This window comes from Talpa occidentalis, unplaced genomic scaffold (assembly GCF_014898055.3).
Source record: "Talpa occidentalis isolate TD23 unplaced genomic scaffold, MPIMG_talOcc4v2.1 talOcc4.12, whole genome shotgun sequence".
Taxonomy (NCBI): Eukaryota; Metazoa; Chordata; class Mammalia; order Eulipotyphla; family Talpidae; genus Talpa; species Talpa occidentalis.
This window is the reverse complement of record NW_023601212.1, coordinates 27291650-27318342: the sequence shown is the minus strand read 5'-3', so window position 1 is coordinate 27318342 and position 26693 is coordinate 27291650. Positions and strand designations below refer to the sequence as shown.

General features: G+C 34.4%; 1 protein-coding gene across 7 annotated transcripts in view; it reads left to right on the top strand.

Annotated features, from left to right (window-relative positions):
* The window catches only part of ARHGAP32 (Rho GTPase activating protein 32), a 197208-nt gene that overhangs the window by 149953 nt on the left and 20562 nt on the right, over positions 1-26693 (top strand). For all 7 annotated transcript variants that reach the window (XM_037505620.2, XM_037505619.2, XM_054693201.1 and 4 more), the window contains 4 exons: positions 13370-13519; positions 22670-22772; positions 23270-23414; positions 23850-23932. In XM_037505620.2, the coding sequence (XP_037361517.2) occupies positions 13370-13519; positions 22670-22772; positions 23270-23414; positions 23850-23932 (481 nt within the window). The remainder of the gene's footprint in view (positions 1-13369; positions 13520-22669; positions 22773-23269; positions 23415-23849; positions 23933-26693) is intronic.

Genomic DNA, 26693 nt, shown 5'->3' with positions numbered 1-26693 from the left:
TAGATTATACCACATAGGTATTAGGCAGTGTGTCTCTTATTTTCCTAGTCAGTTTCAGGAAGTTCCTATCTTTTTAAATTTTAAATGAGCTTATTTCTTAAATGTCTTCTAGACCTTAAGGTTGATGTACAAAAATTTTCATGATTCAAAGAACTTACCTTTGTTTTATTTATAAGTAACCGTGTATATCGTATTTTTTTTTTGTTTTACTTTTTCCTGGTAGACTAATAATATTTCTGTTGATGAATGAAAAATAGGTAGCTCTGATTCACTAAAATGAATTTGGTAAGAGACTGTTCAAATTAGCATAAGGAAGTAATCCTCTACTTTATATTTTCAGGTACTATATGTGTTTTTTTCTTCTCATTGGTATTAGTAAAGATCATCATCTCTACCTATAATTATTTGTATTGATTCTTTTTCCTCTTGCAGGGTCTTTTTTTTTTTTTTGCCATTAGGGTCATAGTCCATATTCACATAGAATTTAGACATTTGTGGTAAATGCTTTTTATTAAAATAACGTGGAGACCAGAAATTTTCTTAATCTCAAATCAAACCTTTTAAGATTTTGAACTTTTTTTTTCTTTTCAGGAATATTGCACTGCTCTTCAAATGATATCAGTATTTTAATTTTCAAAATTGTAAAGGGGAAATTTCAGAATAGAGAGTGCACTGTCACCTTTTTATAAAGCACCTATTATGTGATAATGGATGAGACTAAAGTTTTCCTTTAAAAATATTATATGTAGAAGAGAGCAGAAATCTAAGTTTGCATTTGAGACAATTTGAGAAAAAGCCATACCTTGCTCTTGTGCACCCTTCTTTCTTGACCTCAGCCCTAAATTGAAGAGGTACAACCAGATTCAGTTTGGATTCATATTCTGGTTTGGAAAGCTGACTCAGATTCTGATTAGCTCTGTACCATGAAGGATTCTCAAAATTTTTCAGAAGAAAGATAAACAGAAATTATGGTAATAAAAACATTCCTGTTTATTGACACTTGTTAAGTGCTTGGTACATATAATTTCATATAAACATCAAAGTAATACTGAGGGACTTGAGACTTAAATAGGTAATTTGCACAAGATCTTGCAAATTGGGAAGTGATTAGAGAATGGATTAAAACATTCAGGTTTATCTGATTCCAAACCCATGGTTTTATTCCCCCTTGCTAAAGGTCCGTTAGCATACAAAAGCAGCGCAGGCTTCTAAGACATTTTCCTTTAAATACAGAGTCATTACTATCAGTTATGAGCTCTCCAAATATAGAACCTTTCCCCTCTATACCTTTATATCTCTTGGAAAAAAAAAAACCCAACCCACTAAAACAAACAAAATCTAGCTATGATCATATCAGTGTTCCACACCAAAGTTCATAGCTTAATAAAGTACAAAGGATTATATGACATCAAAGTGAATGTGATTACATTTTAATCTAAAAAGTTTCAAGAAAAGAGAATTTAAAGCTTCTAAAATTCATGTTTTTAATAGTACTTTTATCTTTGATGTTACTGAATTCCTGAAAATACGTACTTTTACACTTTTGTAAATGAATATATAAATAAATGTCCTCCTGAATATTAGTTTTTAAGTTTTAAATAAAATAGTTCTAATTCATCTTGGAAAATTAAAAGTCCAGATAATTGTAAAATTCTTAGCAGAGAGGCTCCTATGGTCTGTGTGTTATAGCCTGTGCTAGCATTGTAATCCTTCAGTGTCAGAATTTATATCAACCTCATGATTCCTCCTACTCTCTTCTGCTAAAATGCAAATCTTTTTGTTCTGTATTTAGAAACGAAATTAGTCATAGTCTTTTATATAATAACTGGGGTGGTAAAGTCACAAATTGAAAAAAATAACTCTGATTTTATACAAAGTTGAGGAACAAAACTACATTTATTGTTTTAATCTGTAACCTAAATCTTTAAATAAAAATTACTGTTGTTTTAACAGGAAATCTATAACTTTTTTATTTTACCCCAAAATCATATAAGCTAAAGTTGAGCCTCCTTTGATATTTATACTTGAAATTTATAGTTCCTGGAAAAGTAAATGTGTAATGTCAATCGTAAGAGTGTCTTGTCTTAACTTATGACCATTTTCCACAGGGAACAATGACTTTATTTTTTTATATAATAAATTTTATTTTTATATTCCCCATACAATTGCAACCCCCTTATTTTGACCCCAATCCCTCCCCTCCCGCCCCCTACCCCCCATAGAGTGTCTCTGGTTCATAGTTTTTTGTTAATTTTGACTTTCACTTTCTTATAGTTATTCATTTTCCTGGTCCCTTATTTAAGTTTTCTAGATTCCTGCTATGAGTGAGACCATCCGGTATTTTTCTGTTTCTTTCTGGCTTATTTCGCTGAGCATGATCCCTTCCAGCGCCATCCATGTTGCTGCAAATTGCATGTGTTTATCTTTTTTGAATGCTGAGTAATATTCCATGGAATATATGTACCACATCTTCTTGATCCAGTCATCTATTTTTGGGCATTTGGGTTGTTTCCAAAGCTTAGCTATTGTAAATAGTGCTGCTAGGGAACAATGACTTTTAAAGATGGAACATATCATGTCCTTTGTACGTAATACCTATTCATGTCCTCTTCTGGAATGGGCACAGCATGATGTTGCATTGGTTTCATTCTTAATCCTGAGAAAAAGATACATTTTTATTCAAATACCCCGATATTTTAGTAATGGCACAGGCGTACCATTCCACCTATGAGTTCTGCTGGAGATTCTGAAGAAGCAATTGGTGCTTGTTTTCAATTTGTCAGTCCTTCCGTCCTTCCTTCCCTCCTTCCTTCCTTCTTTCCTTCCTCTCTCTCTCTCTCTCTCTTTCTTTCTTTCTTTCTTTCTTTTTCTTTCCTTTCTTTCTTTTCTTTCTTTCTTTCTTTTCTTTCTTTCTTTTCTTTCTTTCTTTCTTTTCTTTCTTTCTTTTCTTTCTTTCTTTCTTTTCTTTCTTTTCTTTCTTTTCTTTCTTTTCTTTCTTTCATTGTTCCTCTCTTTTGTGTCTGAAAAGTTCTCTTCTTTGTCAGTTTTATTTTTGCATCCCTTAGTGTCACCATTGGCATTCCAGTTAGTAATGTCTTTTGAAATGCTTTCTTTCACAAGTAAATGAAAGTCTGTTTGACTTATGTAACTGCTAGTAGCTCTCCAATTTTTCAATCAAGGGCCATTACTGTCAATGCTATTTTTAATTCGGCATTGCATGTACATGACATTTCTTAAATACCTGAGTTCTTCCTTTGAGGTTGGTATGTACAGATATCAAAACTTAGAGTGTCCACATTCCAGAACCTCATCCCTGGACTGGGTCCCAGATATTTTCTTGTGGCCATCTCTTGCAGCTGTTACATTCTTCAGTTAGAGAACTGTATTTATTTCTTTCACTTTCAAAGTTGTTTATGATTATCTTGATAAAAATGTTGCTTTATTGTTCCACAATTACTTCAACAGTTTATAAGATTTAATTCTCAAATCAACTAAAGATTTTTTTTTTGATACCTACTTTGGGTAGAAGTGGAGAATGAAATCCAAGGCTGAGGGCCTCTCCGGTGGCGCAGTGGTTGAGCGCTGGGTTGCAAAGCTGCCCGCAGCCTCTGCAGCACCAGTTCAATCCCTGGCCACCGGGCTAGGGTCCCACATAGTGCGCAGACCTTTCCTGCCACCCATCACCCATTGCTCCCCTCAGCAGTGTATTTCGTCAGTCTGCCTGCTCTGCTCTCCCCTCTAGCTCTAGTGAATTCGCTCACTCTCCTGCGCTTCTGACTGTACCCAGTGCTTGTATAAATACATACATACATACATACATACATACATACATACATACATAAAAATCCAAGGCTGAAACTGCTGTATTTTTGCTTTAAAGATTAGTACTAATCTCAGTCCTAGAGAGACAACTAGCATTTTGCATTTTGGGTATTGATCTGGTAGAATGTAAGTTTTCAGAAGTTAAGAACCTATGGGTGAGTTTTTTGTTTTTTAACTATGGTGAATTCCTGAGACCTAATTCAAAATTTAACCTTTATAAAGTATATGGCATTTTCTAGTAAAAATAGTATTATAAATGTCTATTGTATTGTTCACTGAGGACTTGCTAGTAAATAAATCAAAGAAACATGCAACAGTTTTATCATACGGCATGATCAACAACTGTGAATATGTGCAGCAATTAAGGATAGTGAAATTCATCAAGTCTTGAGATGGTTATAAGCATATTGTTATATAAAGACTATTACTGAATTTCTATAGAGAAAAAATATTTAAAATTAATTTAACTTATAAAGTACTAAACCTAACATACTGTATGTAAAAAGTAACATTTAATAATGATCTATCGTATATTTTTATACCACCTTTTTAAAGGATGGTTAAGAAAGTCTCATTCTTTTGACATAGTTCTCTAATGAAGTTCTTTTCTCCTTCCTAATAAATTTTCCTAAAGCAAAGGCACTTTCCACAGACTTCAGAGCTTTCCATGATGTTCTATCATCATACTTTCTGAGAATATCTTGTGATTTCTCAACTGTTTCCACTGAAATTAAAAATTTTGCTCTATTACCTAGAAATTTTTCTTTAAAAGATATGTAGAGTGAATTCACTCAGTTAAATCATGGCTTAGTTTCTGAATCCATTTATTTTCAAATAAAATAAATGTACTTGACATACTCAAAGCTATGCATGAAATAATAATTATGTCACATTTCTCACAGCATTTACTATATTTTAGCAACTAGGAATAGGGAAATTCTTTGATATTTAAGGTTTGTACACAAAACTCCACGAAAATTTTATCCTTAATGGTGACACTTAAGAAGCAATCTGTTTAAAGTCAGCAACATGATAATCAACTATTGGATGTTTGATGAAATTAGGCAAAAAGAAAAGGACTGGAAAGGAAGAAGCAAATCTGTATTCAGTTGTCTACAAGTCCAGAAGAATCCTCATCAGATTATGAAAATTTAGATAAGATAAATGAAGTGTTGGGAGGTAGATATTTGTCTGCAGCCATGCAGCTATAAGGTGCAGAGACACAACTGGACCCTCATAGTCTGATCGTGCTGCTAGTTGCATTTCTGTACACATATAATAAGTGATAGAAACTATATTTTAGAAAATACCATCATTTACAATAGAAACAAAAACTGTGAAGTTCCTTAAACTTGTTATAGCAGAAATTTGTAAGATCTTTAAGGAAAAAGATTAGAAAGAGCACTAAAGAATCTAAGTGAGTGGGGAGAAACACTGTGTTCATGGACAGGAAGGTTCAGTATCACAAAGAAGTAAGTTCTCCAATCTAGTCTGCAGTTCAATGCAACTTCAATTGGAGTCCCCCAATTCCTTTTCTTCCAGGGAGACATTTAGGAGGTAGCTCACTGCGCTATTAACTGTAGTGACAAAAACTTGAAAACTCTCTAAGGCAGTCAGTAGAAGACCACTGTAGTTCAAGTGAGTGTCCTGAGTCACAAGTGCTGCTGATAAACCTCAATATAGATATAGTTTTGAAGATTTGATAGTATGATTCCAATCCAGCAAATTTTAGAAACATATAAAGTGATAGTATGTATTACTTATGGCTTATATACTTCTAGTTAAAGTATAAAAATTCAAGGAAATGGTCATTAAATTCAGATAAAAGGATTGGGGAGATATAAGGGTTCAACTATACTTTTGTGCTTTATTTTTTAATTTACAAAAGGAAAATAAAATAAGGCTAAATATTAATGTTTGAAAAAAACTAGATGATGGGTACATGGATATTGTCATATTTTCCTCTTAAACTTTTCTGTATAATCAAAATACTGAGTAATTTTTTAAGTAAATACACCTGCCTGGGTCTCTGATACTTCGATGTCAGTTCCTTAGTTTTTGGTTACCCAGGATAATCATGACCTCAGGCCTATCCCATGATGTTTTCCAGTTGCTTTGTCCTGACAACCATCTGAAAAGATTTATGTTACTGTAAAACTAAGCAAGTTTAGGCCAGTAACCTTTTAAATAGTAATCACAATAAAGCAAAGCATAATGCAGTAGGCTTTTTGTCTCAGTCTTTTTTCCTTTCTTAAACGTCACCTTTAAAATGTTCTTTTGAAGAGTAAATTTTATTAATCTGTGTATGTAAGACGGTAAGAAAAATATCAGTTTGGCATTGCTTAGAAAACAACCCTTCATACTATTGGTGTGAATTTTGTCCACTTAACTTTCTGAATTTATCACAGATCTTAGTACTTGATGCATAACCAGTAAACCTAATGCTGAGGCCATTGCTGGCACAAATCACCTTTCTTTTTACCCAGAGAAGTTAATCCAAGCCCAGACTTCTCTCAGATCAGTCCAGATTTCTGAGAACCAATTTACGGATTTCTGGTGTAGGCAAAGAATTATGAGAAAATAAAAATAGTTTGGCTTTGCTGGAGAAATATGTTTGTGTAATAGAAACCCAGTGCCTCTCTTCTCCATATCAAGGTTCACTGTGGCTTGCAAACTGTATGTTTTCAGTATATCCCTATTAACTGGTTATTGGTATCATAAAGATTTACCTCAGAGATATTAGCGTGTGTTTCATCCTGGTAAATCTTTTAACTACTGGAAAGACTGGTCTGTTCAGGTATGTCTCAGATGAAAAAGATTGCAGATATAAAATCTGTCATGTTTACATAGCACGGGAGAAGTTAGCGTCATGGCGCATGTTGCATTTTAAGTCTAAAATAGGGAATTTGAATATTAAATAGTATGATTTGCTTTTGTCTTTGTGTTTTATGTATTTCACTTGTGGAAATGCCATTGTTAGCATTTTAGTTTTTATACACTGCAACGTATTTGGTGGACCTTCAACCTAACACCCTTACCACTGCCTTCCAATGTTCCTCCCTTGAAGTGGGTTTATAGGCACTAAACCATCTAAAACCAAACTTTCACTCTACCTTCCTCAGTAGAAGTCTTCTGATGTAATGTACCCGACATGTAATGTTCATACTTTGACTCCTTGAAAATTAGTTTTGCTTGTTCAGCATCACTAATTATCAGGGAAATACAAATCAAAACCACAGCGAGTTCCCACCTCACTCCAGTGGAAAAAAAAACAGAAACAACAAATGCTGGCAAGGATGTGGAGAAAAAGGAACCCCCTTACACTGCTGATGGAAATGTAAACTGGTCCAGCCCCTATGGGAAGCTGTGTGGAGGTTCCTCAGAACACTAAAATGGGTCTCCAACATGATCCAGTGATTCCACTCCTAGGAATCTACCCAAAGAACACAAAAACACTAGTTTGAAAGGAAGCATGCAAGATATGGAAACAACCCAAACACCCCCAAATAGATGAATGGATCAAAAAGTTGTGGTATATTTATTCATTGGACTATTACTCAGTGATCAAAAAAGACAAACTCATGCCATTTGCGGCAACGTGGATGGAGCTGGAAGGGATTATGCTAGCTGAAATAAGTTAGAGGAAAAAGATAAATACTGCATGGTTTCATTAGTATGTGGAATATAGAGAAACCAAACAAAAGGTCAAGAAAAAGTCAAAACTTGCAAGCTGACCATAGAACTGAGGTATATGGGTTAGGGGGGAGGGAGATCAAAATAGGGGAGGAAAGAACACAAGGGAATATGGTGATGGTTCACAGGTGATATGGTGGGAGGAGAACTATGGGAATTATAGCAATGTAAAAAAGAAGTTTAATTAATAAAAATTAAAAAATAAGTTTTGCTAACTAGTTTACTAGTTTGTTATAATAAATAGAAAGGCAATGGGTGGAGGACAATGTAAACGTCCAAAATAAGTTTCTTTTGGTCATTTTGTTGTCTAATTAGTGGGGAAAATATAAAATGAAGGAAAAATATATGAAGAGACATTTATATTTGGAAGTGTTGTTAGATCTTCCAATATGTGTATAACTAAACTGAATGTTCATTAGTTTCAGTTTTTATTGCAATGAAATTTATTTTGATAGATAGCTAATTATTTAATTATGGATGCCAGAACCTTTCATCACAACTAGCTCTACCACAGTAGATTATAATGCCAATTAAAATAATAACAGCAACAGTAAATCTGTGCAGAACATAGTTTAACCTTCCTTTGAAGATTTAGAAATTATTTAAAACAGTATATCCAGGCACTATTATGTATATTAGTTATTTATGTGTCTCAGATTAGGATATAGATACCACTCCCACTATTCCCACTCCCACCACCAGTTTAAAGTTCCCAATTTATATAGTAATTTTTCTTTTTGAAAAGTAACAAGCACGGTGGCCACACAGACTAGAAAACAGAGTTGCACATATACCAGCACAATTTCCCAGAACCCTCAAGGACTGATGGGCACCCACAACTGCTAATAGCACTCTCCACTGCTCTTAATTTCACATCATACTACTGCTTTTACTGAATTGTATTTGAAATCAGTATTTAGGGAAAATAAACATGAGTAGTCTTTACCCCAACAGGATAAGACAGTCAACTGTCCTTGTTTTTGAGCCAAACTTAGGACAACAAAAGCAGAATCAATTCCACTTAGTCTGACTTCCCTCTAATTAGTTGGATTTTATTGTGTATTGAAGGATGGGTTAGAGGGTCATAATTATAAATCTGTTTCCATGCAGTTTGTGTGAATTGTGAACATGTGTATTGCTGGTTAATATAAAAATTAATTTCAGTCAATAATTCCAGGTATGACAATGCTAATTGATGTGAAAGAAACACATTTTTTCTCTCCTGGTGGGGAGTCAGTTCAGTATGGCACACTACCCATGCAGTTTTTAAAATGTAATAGCTTGATTTGTGCTCTCCTTATTTCTCTCCCTCCCTGCTTCCGAGCACAGCTATGGATTCATGGGTAGTTATTTATTTGATATTTTATAGTAAGTTATAGACATTCTTTATGATGTTGGAATCTTTATGATTTCCCAAAGCAGCCGGTAGGGATCCTTTCAACTCTCTCCTTTAGCTCAGCACCTAATGAGGGGAGTGTTTTCCTTACTTTATGTTACAACAAAATTTCCCTACAGTGATTTCCCTCCAGTTAACTAGAAAGCAGGCATTTCTCCAAGAAGTTCTGTTTTATTTTAATATGGACTGGTATTTAGAAACTCAGATCTGAGCTGAAAGGAGTTCACTGCACCTGATTGTCATTGTTACTATGTGTTTTCAATGTCTTCAGCTTAGAGAAAATGTACATATGTTTTAATTTTGAGTTCATGTTCACATTTCCTCAAAGTTAACAGGGTTTTTGTCCCTTTTTAATTTTATTATTGTAGTTAACTTTTCTCACATGCTGATAATCTGGGTTCCTAAATAACATTAATGTTTTCATTTGTTCCCAAATGTGTATAAAGTTGTTTCAGTATCAAATTATCAATACTAAACAGTTGAAGTCAACTATTATTTTGTAGTATTTTTGTCCCTACATTCGGCATATACAATCATTTTACTGTTTATAAGCCATTTGATATTCTATTAGATAAACTTTTTAGGTTATGTCAATATTAGGATTTGCTTTTTTAATGTTTTAAATTTGTTTTTGAAAGTATAAGTCAAACTATATAAAAAGATATAGTCAGAGCAATCTCTTTCACACTCTCCATCGTTTCTCCACCCAATTTGTTTTACCCATTTTTATTGATTTTGGTTTATTTTTCCAGTGTTTCTTTTTTGCAAAAATTAGCTCTTATATACACACATAGATGTGTTTGTGTGAATTTATGTTTGTGATATCTATATTTTCAATCCTTTCTGATGCTAAATCTGCATTCCTTTTGATTTGATAGGTTTCGGAGATTATTCCTATCAACTAGAGATGCTGGGTAAAAAAAGCTCAACAGTAATTCTCTGTGTACATGTATCATAGTTTATTTGACTAATTCCTTATTAGTGCACATTTGAGTTTCTAATATGCCCCTTGAGTTATTTTTTAAGTAACCTTTCTAAAATATTTAAACTATTCAGTGTGTTCTCATTACATGAAATCCAAACTCTGTGTTAGGGCCTGACCAGTACCTGACTTGTGCATACCTCTTCAGCTTCATTTCATGCTACTATTCTTTACATGTCTCCCAACCCAGGTTTGACTTTCCCAGACCTTCCCTTTCCACCCTAGCCAATGTAATTTCTTTCTTCTCAAGTCACCATTGCTTCACTTGGTTGATTTCCTTATATGCTGTTCTTTAAAATATTATATTTTATATAATTCTTACATCATTTTTCATTTTTGCACAATGTAGGCATTTTCATTTTGGTTATATTCCCCATACAATTGCACCCCCCTTATTTTGACCCTAATCCTTCCTCTCCCCACCCCCCATAGTTTGTCTCTGGTTTATAGTTGCTTGTTGATTTTGATTTTTTCTTTATTATAGATAGTCTTTTTCCTGGTCCCTTATTTAGGTTTTCTACATTCCTGCTATGAGTGAGACCATCTGGTATTTTTCTTTTTCTTTCTGGCTTATTTCGCTGAGCATGAGCCCTTCCAGCTCCATCCATGTTGCTGCAAATTGAATGAGTTTATCTTTTTGATTGCTGAGTAATATTCCATTGTGTATATGTACTACATCTTCTTGATCCAGTCATCTATTTTTGGGCATTTGGGTTGTTTCCATAGCTTAGCTATTGTAAATAGTGCTGCTATAAACATAGGGGTGCAGGTGCCCTTTTGAATTAATGTTTCTGTCATTTGGGTAAATACCTGGGAGTGGAATTGCTGGATCATAGTTCTATCTTTAGTAGGCTATATGCTGTTTTTTAAAAACAATTAACAGCAACTTGAAGTCACCTTCTTAATTTAGCTAGTGTCATTTAGTGGCTGAGAGCTTGAGTTTTACAAAGCAGACCACCTGATTTGGAATCCTGTTTTGACCTTAAACATGTTGTTTTAGCACTGTGTGCTTGAGGGTCTTCATATAAAAATGGGAATAACAATAGCATTTTCCTTATAAGTTCCATGAGAAATGAGTGGCTTTGGAGTGTAAACCCTGTGCGGTTGCTGATACTTACTAAGTGTAAAATAAATGCTGTCTACAATGGTTTTATTATTTAATTGTTCATTGTCTTTCTCTCTTAGTAAACTCTGGCAGCAAGGAACATGTCTGACTTGTTAGCCACTATAAACGCAGGTCTTAAAACAGTTCCTGAGAGATAGTTGTCACTTACATACTATGTTTCTGAATAAATAATAGTTAACACTCAATTCCTGTATCTTTTAAATGTTCTTGGAAATCTAAGAGCAAAATAATGCTTTCTCAGAATACAGTCATAGACAGTTGTCAGATTCAACAGGTATTTTTTAATCAAATTTGGCATCAAAATATGAATGCCTACTATTTTTGTTATGAATGCATACTATTAACATGTGTCCTGGAAGCACTGTCCGTTTATCAAAACTAAAATAGAAATTAAAAATCATTGCCATCAGAAAAAGACTAGAATTATCATAATTGTCACAATTTGATGTCCATGAAATATGAAAGGATCAATTAAAATTTTCCTAAAATCAAGAGTTTAGTAAATGACCTGATATTTTTACACTACACATAAAGAAATAATTTTTTTCCAGCATTCTAATAATTACCAGTTGACACCATAATGAAGAAGAGTCTTATTCTGTAAAAACAGTGACAGATTTAAAGTATCTAGCAATGTGGAATGTGTCATTTATAAAGAAAACTAGAAAACTTTAATGAGATATAAAGAACTGAAAAAATGATGATATGCCCATTTTCTGGGTAAAATTTTAAATATTGTAAAAATTAAAATTCTTTGAATTTTCATTTAAAGACAATTAAAACAAATACATAATGTTAATATTATATATATATGTTATAAATTCAATGATAAATTTTTACAAACCAAACTTATTTGTATTTATTTGGAACTCCTGTCAAAAATTATTTGAAATTTTATGTGGAAAATGTTGGAAAATAAGCAGAAATGGTTTCATCCGATGTCCAGTCTTTAACAAAGACCATAACAACACTCTATCTGCAGCAGCTGGGGGAGGATACAACTCAAATAACCTTTAATATAGTAAAATACATGATTAACTTTTGACATTATCCTAGTCAGCTGTAAATGTCACCTCAGCAGTAAAGAGAGCATATCATTTAATTTTACAGCAAGGAATCTGAGTTACACACCAGTAATTTAGCTGTTGAGAGTATATCAATGTACTGATGATTCTAAATTTTAAATAATTGACATAGAAAGAATAAATTACCCATTTAATCTGTGTGCAATCATAGGATGGCCATCTTAGAGTAGTCCCCAGTTTCCCTAGGAGTTTCCATGGTTTTAGCTCTAGCAGTTTCAAATTCCAGGAAACTAGGGGAAAATCAGTTATGATTGGTTACTCTCATACAGTTTATAGGAATGATGCTTATGGCCACAAAGGTGTTTCCTAGAAAAATGAAAAAAAAAAAAAAAAAAAAAAAAAGGATGACAAATGTCTGATCTAGTGGAGTAAATCATTTATTGGTTCATTCATGCTACAGGTTAACTCTGGGCACACTGAATTCCTATATGAATCTTCATTAGTTCCAGGAATTCTTTTTTTAAACAGTTATTTATTTATTTATTTATATATACATACATACAAACACTGGGTACAGTCAGAAGCGTGGGAGGGTGAGAGAATTCACTAGAGCCAGAGCGGGGAGCAAAACAGGCAGAAGGACTGATGTACACTGCTGAGGGGAACAGCAGGTGGCAGGAGAGGTCTGTGTGCCATATGCGACCCTCGCCAGTGGCCAGGGATCAAACCGGCGCTACAGAGGCTGCGGGCAGCTTCGCAGCCCAGCGCTCAACCGCTGCGCCACCGGGAAGGCCCAGTTCCAGGAATTTAAGATTGGGGTTCACTCAACAATCTATAGTAGAATTCATTAAGACTCCCAGTAATCATCTGCTAGATGAGTAAGGCCATGTTGCTTAGTCTTCTATACTACAGCTAATCTCAGAGTCCATGATAGTTATTGTATGTTGGCTTGTGATTTTCCCTGTAGACTGTACTTAGCAAAACTCATTTTCCTGGGGATTCACTATTTTCTAATTTATCAATCATTAGAAATATTTTTACTGTATAATAATTTATCTCTTGCTTTGATTTATAAAGGTTTTAAGATGATATATTTAGTCTATTATAGGTGAATCTAGTAGATATACTGATACTTTTATATGTGTGTATGTTTTTTGTATTTAGAAAGATAGCCATTATGCTGAGAATTTCCTGCAGAATATAAGGTATACTCATAATGGATTAATTTGCAGTTAGCCTGTTGAGATATTCATTTCTTTTTGCACTAAGTAGAATATAATCACTTGCCACAACTAAGATAGTTTCTCTTTATTATTGTTTTTTAGTGTCTAAAAAGCACGGCAAGCTCATTACTTTCTTACGCACATTCATGAAGTCTCGTCCAACAAAACAGAAGCTAAAGCAGCGGGGGATCTTGAAAGAGAGGGTGTTTGGTTGTGATCTGGGGGAGCACCTTCTGAATTCTGGTTTTGAAGGTAAAAATAAAATGTATAAGCTCATTATTTCAACTCCTGGCCTCTACATATTGTTTTTCTATAAGGAATTATGAAACCGCATTAGGAAAATATTGTATGTTTCATTTAAGTACAGTAACATATATTGAATGTTTTCAGGTGCTCATCTTAGTTCTGGAGGTAGCCGAGGATGAAGAGAGGTTTGTCTAAGAATATACTTTTGCTTCAAAGATGCTTATGACCTGTTAGGGAGAGTAAGACTTTCACTTAAATAATAAAATAGCACTGTTAGTTTACATCACTTTTATTAGTTGGGAAAAATGGAGTTTTTCTTTAACTTTTTAAAATAGCACTTTCCTCTACTATCTCTTTTAGAGATGCTAGAATATTAAGGAATTATCTACCTATAATGTTGGTAAGTACCAGAAGTATATGATTTATGAAATTCTGAATCCTGATGGGAAATACTTTTTGTACTTTTTGAGAAAACCACAAGAGAATACCTTTAGTAATATCAAGTCCAATGTAAGACTTCACTCATTGTTTAAAGAATACAGATCTACTTATAATATGAACTTTTTTTTTTTTTTAAATATTTTATTTATTTATTTGTTTGTTTATTTATTATTTATACAAGCACTGGGTACAGTCAGAAGCGCGGGAGGGTGAGAGAATTCACCAGAGCCAGAGCGGGGAGCAGAGCAGGCAGAAGGACCGAAGTACACTGCTGAGGGGAGCAGCGGGCGGCAGGAGAGGTCTGCGCGCCATGTGGGACCCTCCTCTGGTGGCCGGGGAGCAGCCGGGGATCGAACCGGCGCCGCAGAGGCTGCGGGCAGCTTCGCAACCCAGCGCTTAACCGCTGCGCCACCACGGAGGCCCTACTTATAATATGAACTTAATGTAAACTATACCATGTTTCTTGAAGAAGACAAAATATTATTTTAACACAGGTATTATTTCCAAACTAATATCAACTTGATGCAATTACTAAAAACCCACAAGCAAATAGACAAAACCCCTGAAGATTATTTTCCCAACTAGTCAAAAATACTTGGAAAAACAAGCAACTGAGAACATAAGAGACCATTGTGGTGGAAAATGTAATAGGATAGGAGCTATCTAGTTTTAACAGATACTAAAACAAAATTCAGAACTAAAATGTTATTAGTTCAGAGACCGTGATGTGAACGAAGCAGTTTGAAATTTTTGAACAAGTGGTTGTGATAGATAAGAATCCATTCTGCTAGAATATGCTTTTAAAAACCATGTCATGAGAAGGGTTACTTATAAAATATGGAAAGATAAATAATGAAAAATAAATGTTACTTTAAGACACTATGAAACACTATTTCAAATTGAATTGCTTATGTGAAGTGATTTTGTTTTGAAATAGAAAAGAAATCGGAGCTTTCTCAGATAACATTAGAAAGGAAAAGTTGATTTTGTTAGCATGCAACTGAAGGGTACCCAGGGACCTCAGACTGTTAAGGGGTACACACTCTAAAAGGGATTTGGCCATCCATGATTAATGAAAGAATACTTTCAGTGTGATAGATGTTTAATAGAATTGGTGTACATAGAGAGGGAAGAAAGGATTTCAAGTAACAGTGAACTTTGAAAATTACCCATCCCCTCGTGGGCAAATGACCAGTCAGACAGGTGCAGCCTGAAGAGGGGCCACTGAGGCCTGAAAGATTTCCAGAAGTCTAAGATACCTTCTGGTAAGAAACCACAAGAAAGAGGGTAGGCAGGTCCTTGAGATCTGGGACAGGAGGAGAGACTCAAGATTTAAAATACACATCAAGAAAACAGCTACCATTGTCTCTACCAAAGACCAGGGGTGGCCTCCCCATGTATCTCTTACTACATGTTTCTCCTCCATGTTTCCTTCCATATGTCTCTTCCAGTGGTACTGGGGTGCAAGTCGAAGCCAGAAAAGCAAAAGTTTCTGAGCATACGTATGTTCAGTTATAAGTCAAGCAAGGCCACTGAACTCCACCCCTAGTTCCCAGCAGCTTCCCATTAAGGAAGTCACATGGCATGCTGCGAGTTGTAATTTTGGGCTTGAAGAAATGAGGGTGGAGTCTGTAAAAATGTCAGGGGATAGATTGTTCCTCTAATAATTTCACACATAATTTCCATATAATGAAAATAAAGGTAAAAGAAAGATATAACAGACTGGGACACTGTTTACATATGGTGAAATGCTATTTATTAATGCAGTATATGCAAATATTTAAATTTCTGAAAATATTAAATCCTGAGTACTAGAATGGAAATTTAAACATAATTTTCACACAGATATAGCAAGTAAAATTCAGAAAAGTAGTCACAGAACTGTACCTTTAAGCAATTTTACATAGATACATATTAAAATAACAAAGCTAGTTTTCTAAATTATGATATCTAGTGCTATTAAAAACAGTGATTTCTGAGAGACTGGTTTTGTGATATAATTGAACAACTCATCCTCTGAATTGTGGAACTTCTTAAGATGTTCCAAAGGAGGGATTGTATGGGAACAAAAGTTTATACCTCAAACAGGTTTTTGGCTCGAGGTTTATTTCATGGCAGGGGTTCTAAAAACTGGGTGGAAGTTGCTTTTGAGCAATGTATACATATATATATATATATATATATGTATGTATGTACATATATATCTGAACTGCTTTCTATGATCACCTTTTTTTGGAAGATCTAAATCTTCTTACTCTTTTCAATGTAAAAGACCTTTGCTTTCCCCAGTAAATGTCCTCACTGATTTGATGTTTTTCTGGCTGAGCTGTATATGATGGTCACTTGGAGAGTTACTCAATCCTCCTGGGTCTCCCATGTAATCAGGAGGTATACACAGTATTATTAAACTTCACTGTGGATTTTTCTCTTAAAAAAATAGCAGGGATTTTCAGGTAGTTCTGTGAAGTATTATGATTTGAAAAATGCTTTTGTACTTTGTAACAGGAGACTTTATATTTCCTTTCATGTAGCAGTTCTCCTTAGGAGTTTATCCCAATGCTATATTTCTGTATAAGTAAAAAATATTCATTATACTATTATATATGAAAGAAAAAAATGGACACTCAACTTTCAGGGAAATTAATATATAAATTATGAAGATAATTAACACTAATATGAACACATTGTCGAAATTTGGAATATATTATATACAAACAGTACATACATACATACATACATACACCTTTTTTAATGTTTAGCTGCTTAGATGACATTTAAAATGAATAGAATTATTGTAGAGTATTAGGTGAGGAGAATATTTTTGTGAGTTTTTTCTTAGTTGTTTTCCTTTACCCATTAAAAAAGAAAAAACACAAGAAGAGTATTTGAAATGAATTTAATAGTGTTTGAAGAAAAAATTCTCCTGAAGACTTGCTCAGAGGAGATAGTCTATATTCAAATCATTGAAGAGCAAAAAAAAATTAACTTCTGGCATTAGGTTGTAATTTGAAACATTTAATACCAAGATCATACACATTTTAGCTTACTTATTAAAATAATTTGTTTGACTGGGGATGGTGAAAAATGAAGAAATGTTTATATGAAGGGCCTGAATTCGAATATTCAAATATTAACTAGATTAGCAGGGAAAGGGAAACCTTTAAAGCTTACTAAAATTTTTTAGGAAAGAAAATGATTTATGATATTAAAATGATTTAATAGACTTTGATTTGCTAAATGTGTGAAGAACTAGTCTTTAAAGATTTTTTTAGACTTCATATATCCTATACATAGTCCAGTACTGTAGTTATACTGTTACATATGTATTGAGAAAGACTTTTAAAAGGCCTAAATTAAAATATGGAATTGAATGTTTGTATTATGTATAATATTTATTTATTTATTTTTAAAGATTTATTTCTTTTTATATAAGAGCTGGGGTACAGGCCAGAGGCGCAGGAGGGTGAGAGGATTCACCAGAGACTGAGCGGGGAGCAGAACAGGCAGATGACCAAAATACACTTGCTGAGGGGAGCAGGGGGCACGACAGGAGCACTCTGCAACACCATGTGGGAATCTCCCTAGCTGGCTGGGAATTGAACCCATGCTGTAGAGGCTGCGGACAGCTTCATAGCACTTTGCTCAACCCGCTGTGCCACCGGGGAGGCCCTATATATAATATTTAGTAGTCTAAGTGAAAGCAATAAGAATAGTCAGGAGGACTATTTATATAATACAAACATAATTATGGGAAGTAAGCTATAAATATAGATAGCTAGATAGATATAGTTACATGATATTTATAATTATTGTTCCTCATTATTCTGTTTTAGTTTGGATCCTTTTATATAAAATAGATTTTTCAATAGATTTTTCTTAGACATCAGTATAATGTTTTGCTAATGACTCATCCTCTAAATTGTATTTCTACTGAATAATCAACTTTTTAGAGAGACTGTCCTGTTAAACTTCCTGAATGTTTGAGTATCTTCCTCTTATAAGAAGTGACAAATCTGAACTGTGTCTTTTATAAAAAGTGTTAGAAGAAATTATGTAGTATTGTGACAAGGCATTTTACTTTTTATTCTTGTATTTTCTGATCCCTGGTGCCAGGATTCACTCAGGATAATCTGACAGTTTCAGCTACCACAAACCACATGCTTATAATTGAGTCTATTAAAGATTATATCACATTTATCTATAGAACTATGAGTTTTAAAAATATCTACCCACATAGTCCTTTTTTGTGCATAGTTCAGACAAATTTGTCATTTACATAGACATTCTTAATTGTGGAGTCCAAATGTTTTTTGTTATGTTAGTTTCTTTTCTCTTTTGTATCTCCTTTTCTCTTTGTATTGTTTTGTATCATTTTATTAAGCCTTGCATAGATGTGATCATTACTGTGGGGGAGTGTTTTCCAGTTCTGCCATGTTTTTTAGCTTTCCAGCATCATTTCAGCAAGTTGGTTTTTTTTTTTTAAAAGATTTATTTATTTATGCATACAAGAGCTGGGGTACAGGCCAGAGGTATGGAGTGTGAGTGGATTCACCAGAGACAGCGGGGAACAGAACAGGCAGACTGACTGAAATACACTGCTGAGGGGAGAAGCAGGCGAGACAGGAGAGGTCTACTGCGCCATGTGGTTGCTCCCTGGCCAGCCAAGGGACTGAACTCATGCTGCCGAGGCTGCAGAAGCTTCATAGGTTGCATCTTAACCACTTGCGCCACTAGGGAGGCCCTAATTCAGCACGTTTTAAGTAAGTAGTATAGGAGAAAACAGATACCAATAAGTAATTTCTTTCTGGAAAAAAAAATAGGTTTAATAATATCATGGTTAATATCATGGTTTTATCACCATGATAAAAGCTGTGCAGTTGAGAGTTCTTTCATAGGACTTGTTTTATTTGTTGCCCATATTCAAAACTGAATTTCCTTAAAGTAAAACCTCCTTTTTTAAAAAAAAAAGATTTATTTACTTACACATACAACAGCTGTCCTATAGGTAGGTAGGGGTGGAGAGGATTCACCAGAGACAGAGTGGGGAGCAGAAGAGGTGGACTGACTGAAATACCCTGCTGAGGGGAGCAGCAGGCAAGACAGGAGAGGTCTGCTACACTATGTGGGTCAGCTGCCAGGCTGTCTGGGGATCGAACTCTTGCTACAGTAGCTAGGGATGGCTTCCTAGTGCTGAGATTTAATCCCTTGCACCACCAGGGAGGCCCAAAGTAAGACTTTCTTTGAAAAAGTAAAAAATATGTAGGAAACTTGGTAAACTACTATTTCATACACAAATTTATCTAAATTATAGAATGCTTGCATGATGCCTGGCATTTGGAAGGGACCTGATAAATGACTAAGTGAGCCAGCGAGTAAGTACTTAGAGGAAAAAGAGCAGAAAAGAAACCAAAACTCAAGAAAAATCAAAACTCAATACTCCTCGTGCTTACATATCTTGTATTTCTTTTAGCCATGATTTTAATCTAAGTGATAACTAGTTTCAATTTAAACATTTACTGTAAATTGTATTGTTTGAGATAAAATACTAAAAATGTCTAAAAGTAGATCATAAACATGTTATTTGCAGAGTGTGGGGATAATTCTTAAATTATCATCTCCTTTTGAAGAGTTATTTTAGAGGTTTCTAATGTTAAATTTTGACTGGATCACTTTTTAATGTGCACTTGGTTGGTTTGATAGGTGGTTTTGAGGAAAGAGATTAAATAAAATGCCTTTTTAAACTAGAGTTTCTTCCAGTCATTTATATGGTTCTCATATTGTTTTCATAGTAAAAATGTGAACCAGATCTCTGCTCTTTTTATCTTCTGACACTGATCTTCAGTTCTTACTATTTTATTCAAAGTGAAAGTTTGTGCTTTTTGTTTCATTTTGTTTATTAAACATGTCTCATTGTCTTGCTTAAAATTCTAAGTAGTAATGATGTTCATTTATGTAATTTTATTTAAAGCCCCATCATGTGATTATTTTGTGGACATTCAGTCCTTTACTTAGGAACATTAAAGCATACAGGAACAATGCAAATATTTTCCAAAGTATTATGTATATAGAAGCTTAGCCACATTACTAAGGATAGACCTCTAACTTTGTAATACATTTTCAAAATTTGCTTCTTGTTTGGGGGAACATAAGCAAGTCTAAATCTAATATATGGATACAGTAGTCCCAAGAAAGTTATCCTTTTTAATAGATGATGACTTATTTTTGTGATTATTCTATAATGTGGTAGGAAAGCCTGATAATATAGAAATATAGCTCTATGCTCTGAAAGGCTTTCTTTCAAGGCAACCTTTGTACCTAGGTGAGTGAGCATGCTAATTTGGAAATACTTAATGAGAAGGAAACTTAAAAAAAAATTTAGCTCTGTTTTTCTTCTTTTAAATAATTATCCCAATAACTTCAAATATGTTTCCTTGGAAATAAGTGATAGAAATTTTCCAGCCCTAAATATTGATTCCACCTGTAGTTAGTCGGTTAAAAACCTGGGGTACAGTGGGGTTATCATTAATTGAGCAATATTAGAAATATGCCTGAAGCCCATAAATATACCTTATATTTTGCTTTATATATGTATGTTACTTTATACTATCATGTATATGATACTATATAAATGATACTATATATCATGTTGACATAGAGATAGCTTATAATATTGAAGTCGATAAGCATAAAATTCCTGAGACGTCTGCTTGCCCTTCATCTCTACCATATAAACATATTTCTTTTTGTTATTAAAATTCTTGAATAGTTTTAGAGATGAAAGCATGCAGTGGAAAATGAATACAGCTCAATATCTCTTCTCTGCTGACTTGATCAGATGATTTTATCAGGCTCACAAGATACCTATAAATTAATTCATTTTCTAATTGTACACATTGTGTCACAATTGTGTATTAGTTTCTCAATATACAAAGATAAATGAAACTCAGTTTTTGCCTTTTAAAAGCTTGGCTACGAAAGGGTAAATCATTATATAAACAAATAATAGTATTTCAAAATAACGTAGTCTGTGAGTATCTGGAACTACTTGGGAATATTCAAAAAGGCTTCAGAGTGAAAGTTCAATTAACTTTTGAACAAAAGCTAGTAAGAAGATGGTGATAGAAGGAGAGTCCCGTAAATGAAATTTTGTTTTGAGGAAGTTATAGAATGGCTGGTATGTATAGCAAAAGATGAGACTTTGCTTGGCCTCAAGTTATGAAATACAGGAAATACAACAATAAAATAAGTGAATATTATGAAATACCTTACATTCCATGCAGTATGTTGCCATAGTTAAAAATTGACTCTGTACTTGGACTAGTTAAGTTAGAATTTCATTTCTGCTGATTGTGTCCTCCTTGCACTTACCTCCTTTTACTTGCAATTGCTTTGCTTTATGAAATTGAAATTTACATTATGGCAGTGTTTTGCTTAATTATTGGCTATAATTTGAATTAGCATTAATTAGGAAAAGATGAAAGAGGCTTTTTTCAGTTTTAAGTCTTCTTAAGGCTCAGTTTCCCCTCTGTAAAATGGAGTAATGATAAAACTTCCCCCAAAATATTTTAGAATTAAGTGACAGTATCATTTGTAAATCACATAGCCCTACGAATATTATATTCTCAACAATACAGTTGATTTAAAAAATTATTTAAGATTAGGGAATTTAAGTTTTAAATGTAAGTTATAGGATCTGGTAGAGTTTAAAATAATGATCAGGGAAGACGATAAAAGGCAGAAAAGCTAAGGAAAAGTCAAATGTAATAATACTTTAGCAGATGTAATCTTATCAAAGCATCTTATTTCATTTACCTCTCTCAGTGTTTCAGCCCTAGTATATAATAGTGTTTCTGTAGACCAAATAATGTTCTATTTTGAGGGATTTTTAACTAACACTAGGAAGTAAACATAGTCAACTAAAATCTATATATTCATCAGTCTGCATTGCAAAGCAAAGTTCAAATTCAGCTACTGCAAATCTTTTAATATCTATACAGTTTTTTATTATATGCTTTGAGCATTCTGTTCTAATAATCCCAGAGTAGCTGTCCATTTGTGTCAGATAGCATCCTACTTGTCCTTGTATACTCATTCTTAAAGTAACCTTTTTGATGAACTGATAATAGTAAGTCAAAATGTCAGTAATTTGGATGCAGGAAATTAAAAGATTCCTTTTATTTGCAATTGATTTGCTTTATGAAATTGAAATTTGCGTTATGGTTATGGTGGTGGTCTGCTTACTTATTGGCTATAATTTGAATTAACATTAACTAGGAAAAGATGAAAGAGGCTTTTATTTTTAAGTTAAAAAGTATAGTACAGGCAGTTATGTTGGGATAAGCATTTAACTTTGTATCTTCATTTGCCACAGCTGAATAACTGTATCTTTTAAAAATCTGGTACAGTGTGTGCTAAACAGTTCATCCTCCTCTTGTTAAGATGCTCTAAATGAATATACGGCAGAGGATCTTAGAGAGACTCCTAATTGCTTGTGAAATCTTTCTTTTACCTAAATATAATGAGATACAGCCAGTCTTGATTATTCAGGAACTAGTTATCTAGTTTCGATGTGAAATTAAGTAAATATACCCTCATTATTTTTTGTAGGTTAATCACTGCCTCTTTTAATTTAAATTGACAAATTTTATTTTGCTTATAAAACTAAGATGTTTTCACTGAATATTCCCAATTTAATTCTTTAAAAATTCTTTTTAGTGCCTCAGGTTCTTCAAAGCTGTACAGCATTCATTGAAAGATATGGCATCGTGGATGGAATTTATCGTCTCTCTGGCGTTGCCTCCAATATCCAGAGACTACGGTAAAACTTTACATGGCATTTTCTTTTTACTCCTGGTGACTTATTTTCAGTAAGATCATTTAGGTAATATGAAAATAGTGTGCATATTGTTTTCTGTATGTATTTTTCTAAATGCCATTTCTTCATTTGTAGTATCAGAAAACTATGTCCCTTAACCTCATCAGTCTATACTTTGTCTTGTTACAATTGGCAAAATACTGGATATTCAAACTATTGGGAATTGGGAGTCCTGTTTTGGATCTGTGTGTTAAGTGCTGCTCATTCATATGCATTTCAGAGATTGTTGTCCATTCCTGTAGTAAAACTATTCCTGTAAATTTCATGTAGAAAAACACCTGTAATATGACCAGACATCCAGTTACTGCTGAAGTCCATGTATAACTTACATGAATTATGGTTACTTGAAGAAAACATTAACCACTGTTTGAGGTTAACATTTTGCTTTCTGTTTTTCCTTAGAGAAATTATTTTGTTTTCTTTCTTTTCTGTTTTGCTAGCCATGAATTTGACTCAGAACATGTCCCCGACCTGACAAAAGAACCATATGTTCAAGACATCCATTCTGTAGGCTCCCTCTGTAAGCTGTATTTCCGAGAACTCCCAAACCCTCTGCTCACTTACCAGCTTTATGAGAAATTTTCCGTGAGTACAGGTCACTTTTATAAAGCTCTGTTTGGAATTTTGAAGTGGTTTTCTTCAAAAGTATTAAGAAATTGGTGTGGTCCTGTAAGAAATAGTTTTATGACTGTGCTGTCACCTTTAAAAGCAAACAAAGAATACAAAGCAGTTATTGCATAGTTTTTGCTGTTTTCACATTTTCAATCTGTTAGTTTCTGGCTTTGAGCCATTATCTTATCACCCTTGATTCTGGTTACAAGTTTTTTAAAGATTATCTTTTAAAAGAATTCAATGTCCACCTCTGTGGGAACAAAGTTTACTTCCTTAATACTATGCTGAGTCTCCTTGTCATTCAACATCAAAGAGTGAATTAATGTCAGAGTAAAAACTAAATTGTAAGTGAGCTTTCATTTTTACCAGCAAAGCCAACTGGTTCATTTTGCTTTATGATCTTTATAGGAAGCTGTTTCAGCAGCAACAGATGAAGAAAGGCTGATAAAAATCCACGATGTCATCCAGCAGCTCCCCCCTCCACACTATAGGTGAGTCATGTGTCATTGAAAACCAGCCAAAACCAGAAGTCAGTTCATGTGTAAAAGCAGTATTTTTCTTTGCATTTGTGGCTATTTAAACCTCCATTTTTTAAATGCCTTTATATTCATTTATTTGTCTTTGTATCTCTATGGCCTGGCACAATGCTTGGCATCCAGTGGGTATTTAATAAACAGTGAATGAATGAATGAATAAATGATCAAATGGATAGCTTACTAAGCATGTTTTGTTGTTTTTATTTTATTCTTGAGACACTGAAAAATATTGCTAAAAGTACCAGGTTGTATGATGTTTTAGTAATATACAAGTTAACAGTGCTAATTTTTATTTCAAAGTGACATTGCTCATATGTATTTTAAAAATCACCACTAAATTCAGCACTTAATCAATACCAGTATTTTTTCAATTGCTGTCATGTTCTTTATTTCTTACTTACATTAGTTACCAAAATGTATGAAACATTTTAATTTCTTACCCATAATCTCTGATTTCTATTAATCTCTTAGCCTTTTATCTCCCTAGAGCTTTTATATTTTCTAATCTGACCCCTTTCTCAACTGTGCCTGTTCCATAAACCTTTTCACTTTGCCTTCTGAAAAATCACAATCATCAGCAAAATTTATTTTGTCTCAACTTCATCCATGAATGATCCTTTCACCTTTTTGTTTTTAAAAGATTTATTTATTTATGCATACAAGAACTGGGGTACAAAGGATGAGAGGATTCACCAGAGACAGAGTTGGGAACAGAACAGGCAGACTAACTGAAATACACTGCTGAGGGGAGCAGCGGGCAAGACAGGAGAGGTCTGCTATACCATGTGGGTAGCTCCCTGACTGGCCAGGGATTGAACTCATGCTGCAGAGGCTGCAGATAGTTCAGAGTGCTGTGCTTAACCCCTTGCGCTACCAGGAAAGCCCCCCTCACCTTTTTGTTTTAACTTGAGGTAATATTAGTTTATAACATGCATGTGTTTCAGATGTATTGTTGTACAGCTAAAATTTTTTTATTAATTTCTTTTTTTTCTTTTTTTGTTTTTTAATTTTTTTAATTTTTAAAATTTTTTATTTTAACATTTATCATTTTTCACATTTTTTAAGACCATATTTTCTTCCCCCCACCCCCTCAGATTGAGTCCCCATAGACTCTCCTTCCCCAAGGCACCCATGCACCATCACCACAGTCCCCTGTGCTCCTCCCTCCATCCCTTTCACCCCTCTCCCTCCTCCTCTCCTGCAGTATGTCTCTGGTTTATAATTGTTGTTTTTGCTTTGTTGTGTTTTGTACTGTTACTATTATTTTTTTTTTACACTGATGTCTTATTTGGTTCCCCTCTATTCCTGTTATTAGTGAAACCATCCGTTATTTTTCTTTTTCCTTCTGGCTTATTTCACTGAGCATAATTCCTTCTAGCTCCATCCATGTTGCTGTGAATGACATGAGTTTATCTTTCTGATTGCTGAATAATATTCCATTGTGTGTATATGTACCACATCTTCGTTATCCAGTCATCTATTTTTGGGCATTTGGGTTGTTTCCAGGTTTTACCTATTGTAAATAGTGCTGCAATAAACATAAGTGTACAGGTGCTCTTTTGAATCACTGTACAGCTAAAATTTTTAATCAACATTTAAGTGTCACCATAGTTATTTTTAGTTAATGCTATAGCTATAAATGCCTGAGTGTCAAGAGCCAGAAGGTAATAGCATTGACTCATTTTCCTACTAATGTAGTCTTCTGGAAGAGTAACAGATTAACAGGATTTTAAGGACTCATTGAAGAGTGAAAAGAAAAATGTTCTTGGGCCTCCCTGGTGGTGCAGAGGGTTGAGCTTAGCGCTGTGAATCTGTCCACAACCTTTGCAGTGCGGGTTCGATTCCCGGCCGGCCAGGGAGATGCCCACATGGTGTGGCAGACCCCTCCTGTCATGCCCGCTGCTCCCCTCAGCAGTGTCTTCGGTCCATCTGCCTGTTCTGCTCCCTGCTCTGTCTCTGGTGGATCCTCTCACCCTCCCACGCCTCTGGCCTGTATCCCAGCTCTTGTATAAAAATAAATAAATCTTTACCAAAAAAAAAAAAGAAATTTATGTATTTATCCCTGAAAAAGAAGCCTGGGGAAGATTATCTCTAAGGGGTGAGGGAGATTTCATTTAATTAAAGAAGTGGAAATCTAGTACAATATAAAGGGTTTTGACTTTAATAGACCTGAGTTTGAATCTCTAACTTTTTATCGTTTACTATGTGACCTCTCCCAAGTGTCAGTCTCCATATCTGTGAAAAGAATACCAATCGTATCTTCCTTTTTAAAAAAAAAATATTTATTTATGCATACAAGAGCTGGGGTACAGGCCAGAGGTGTGGGGGGGTGGTGAGAGGAATTACCAGAGACAGAGCAGGGAGCAGAACAGGCAGACTGACCAAAGTACACTGCTGAGGGGAGCAGCGGGCGAGTCAGGAGAGGTCTGCTGTGCGATGTGGGTTGCTTCCTGGCTGGCCAGGGGATCGAACGCCTGCTGCAGAGGCTGCGGACAGCTTCATAGGTTGCCTTTTAACTCATTGCACCACCAGGGAGGCCCCCAATCGTATCTTCTTAACAGGATTTTTTTTTTTAAGATTTATTTATTTATTCATACAAGCACTGGGTACAGTCAGAAGCGCGGGAGGGTGAGAGAATTCACCAGAGCCAGAGCGGGGAGCAGAACAGGCAGACTGACGAAATACACTGCTAAGGGGAGCAGCGGGCAGCAGGAGA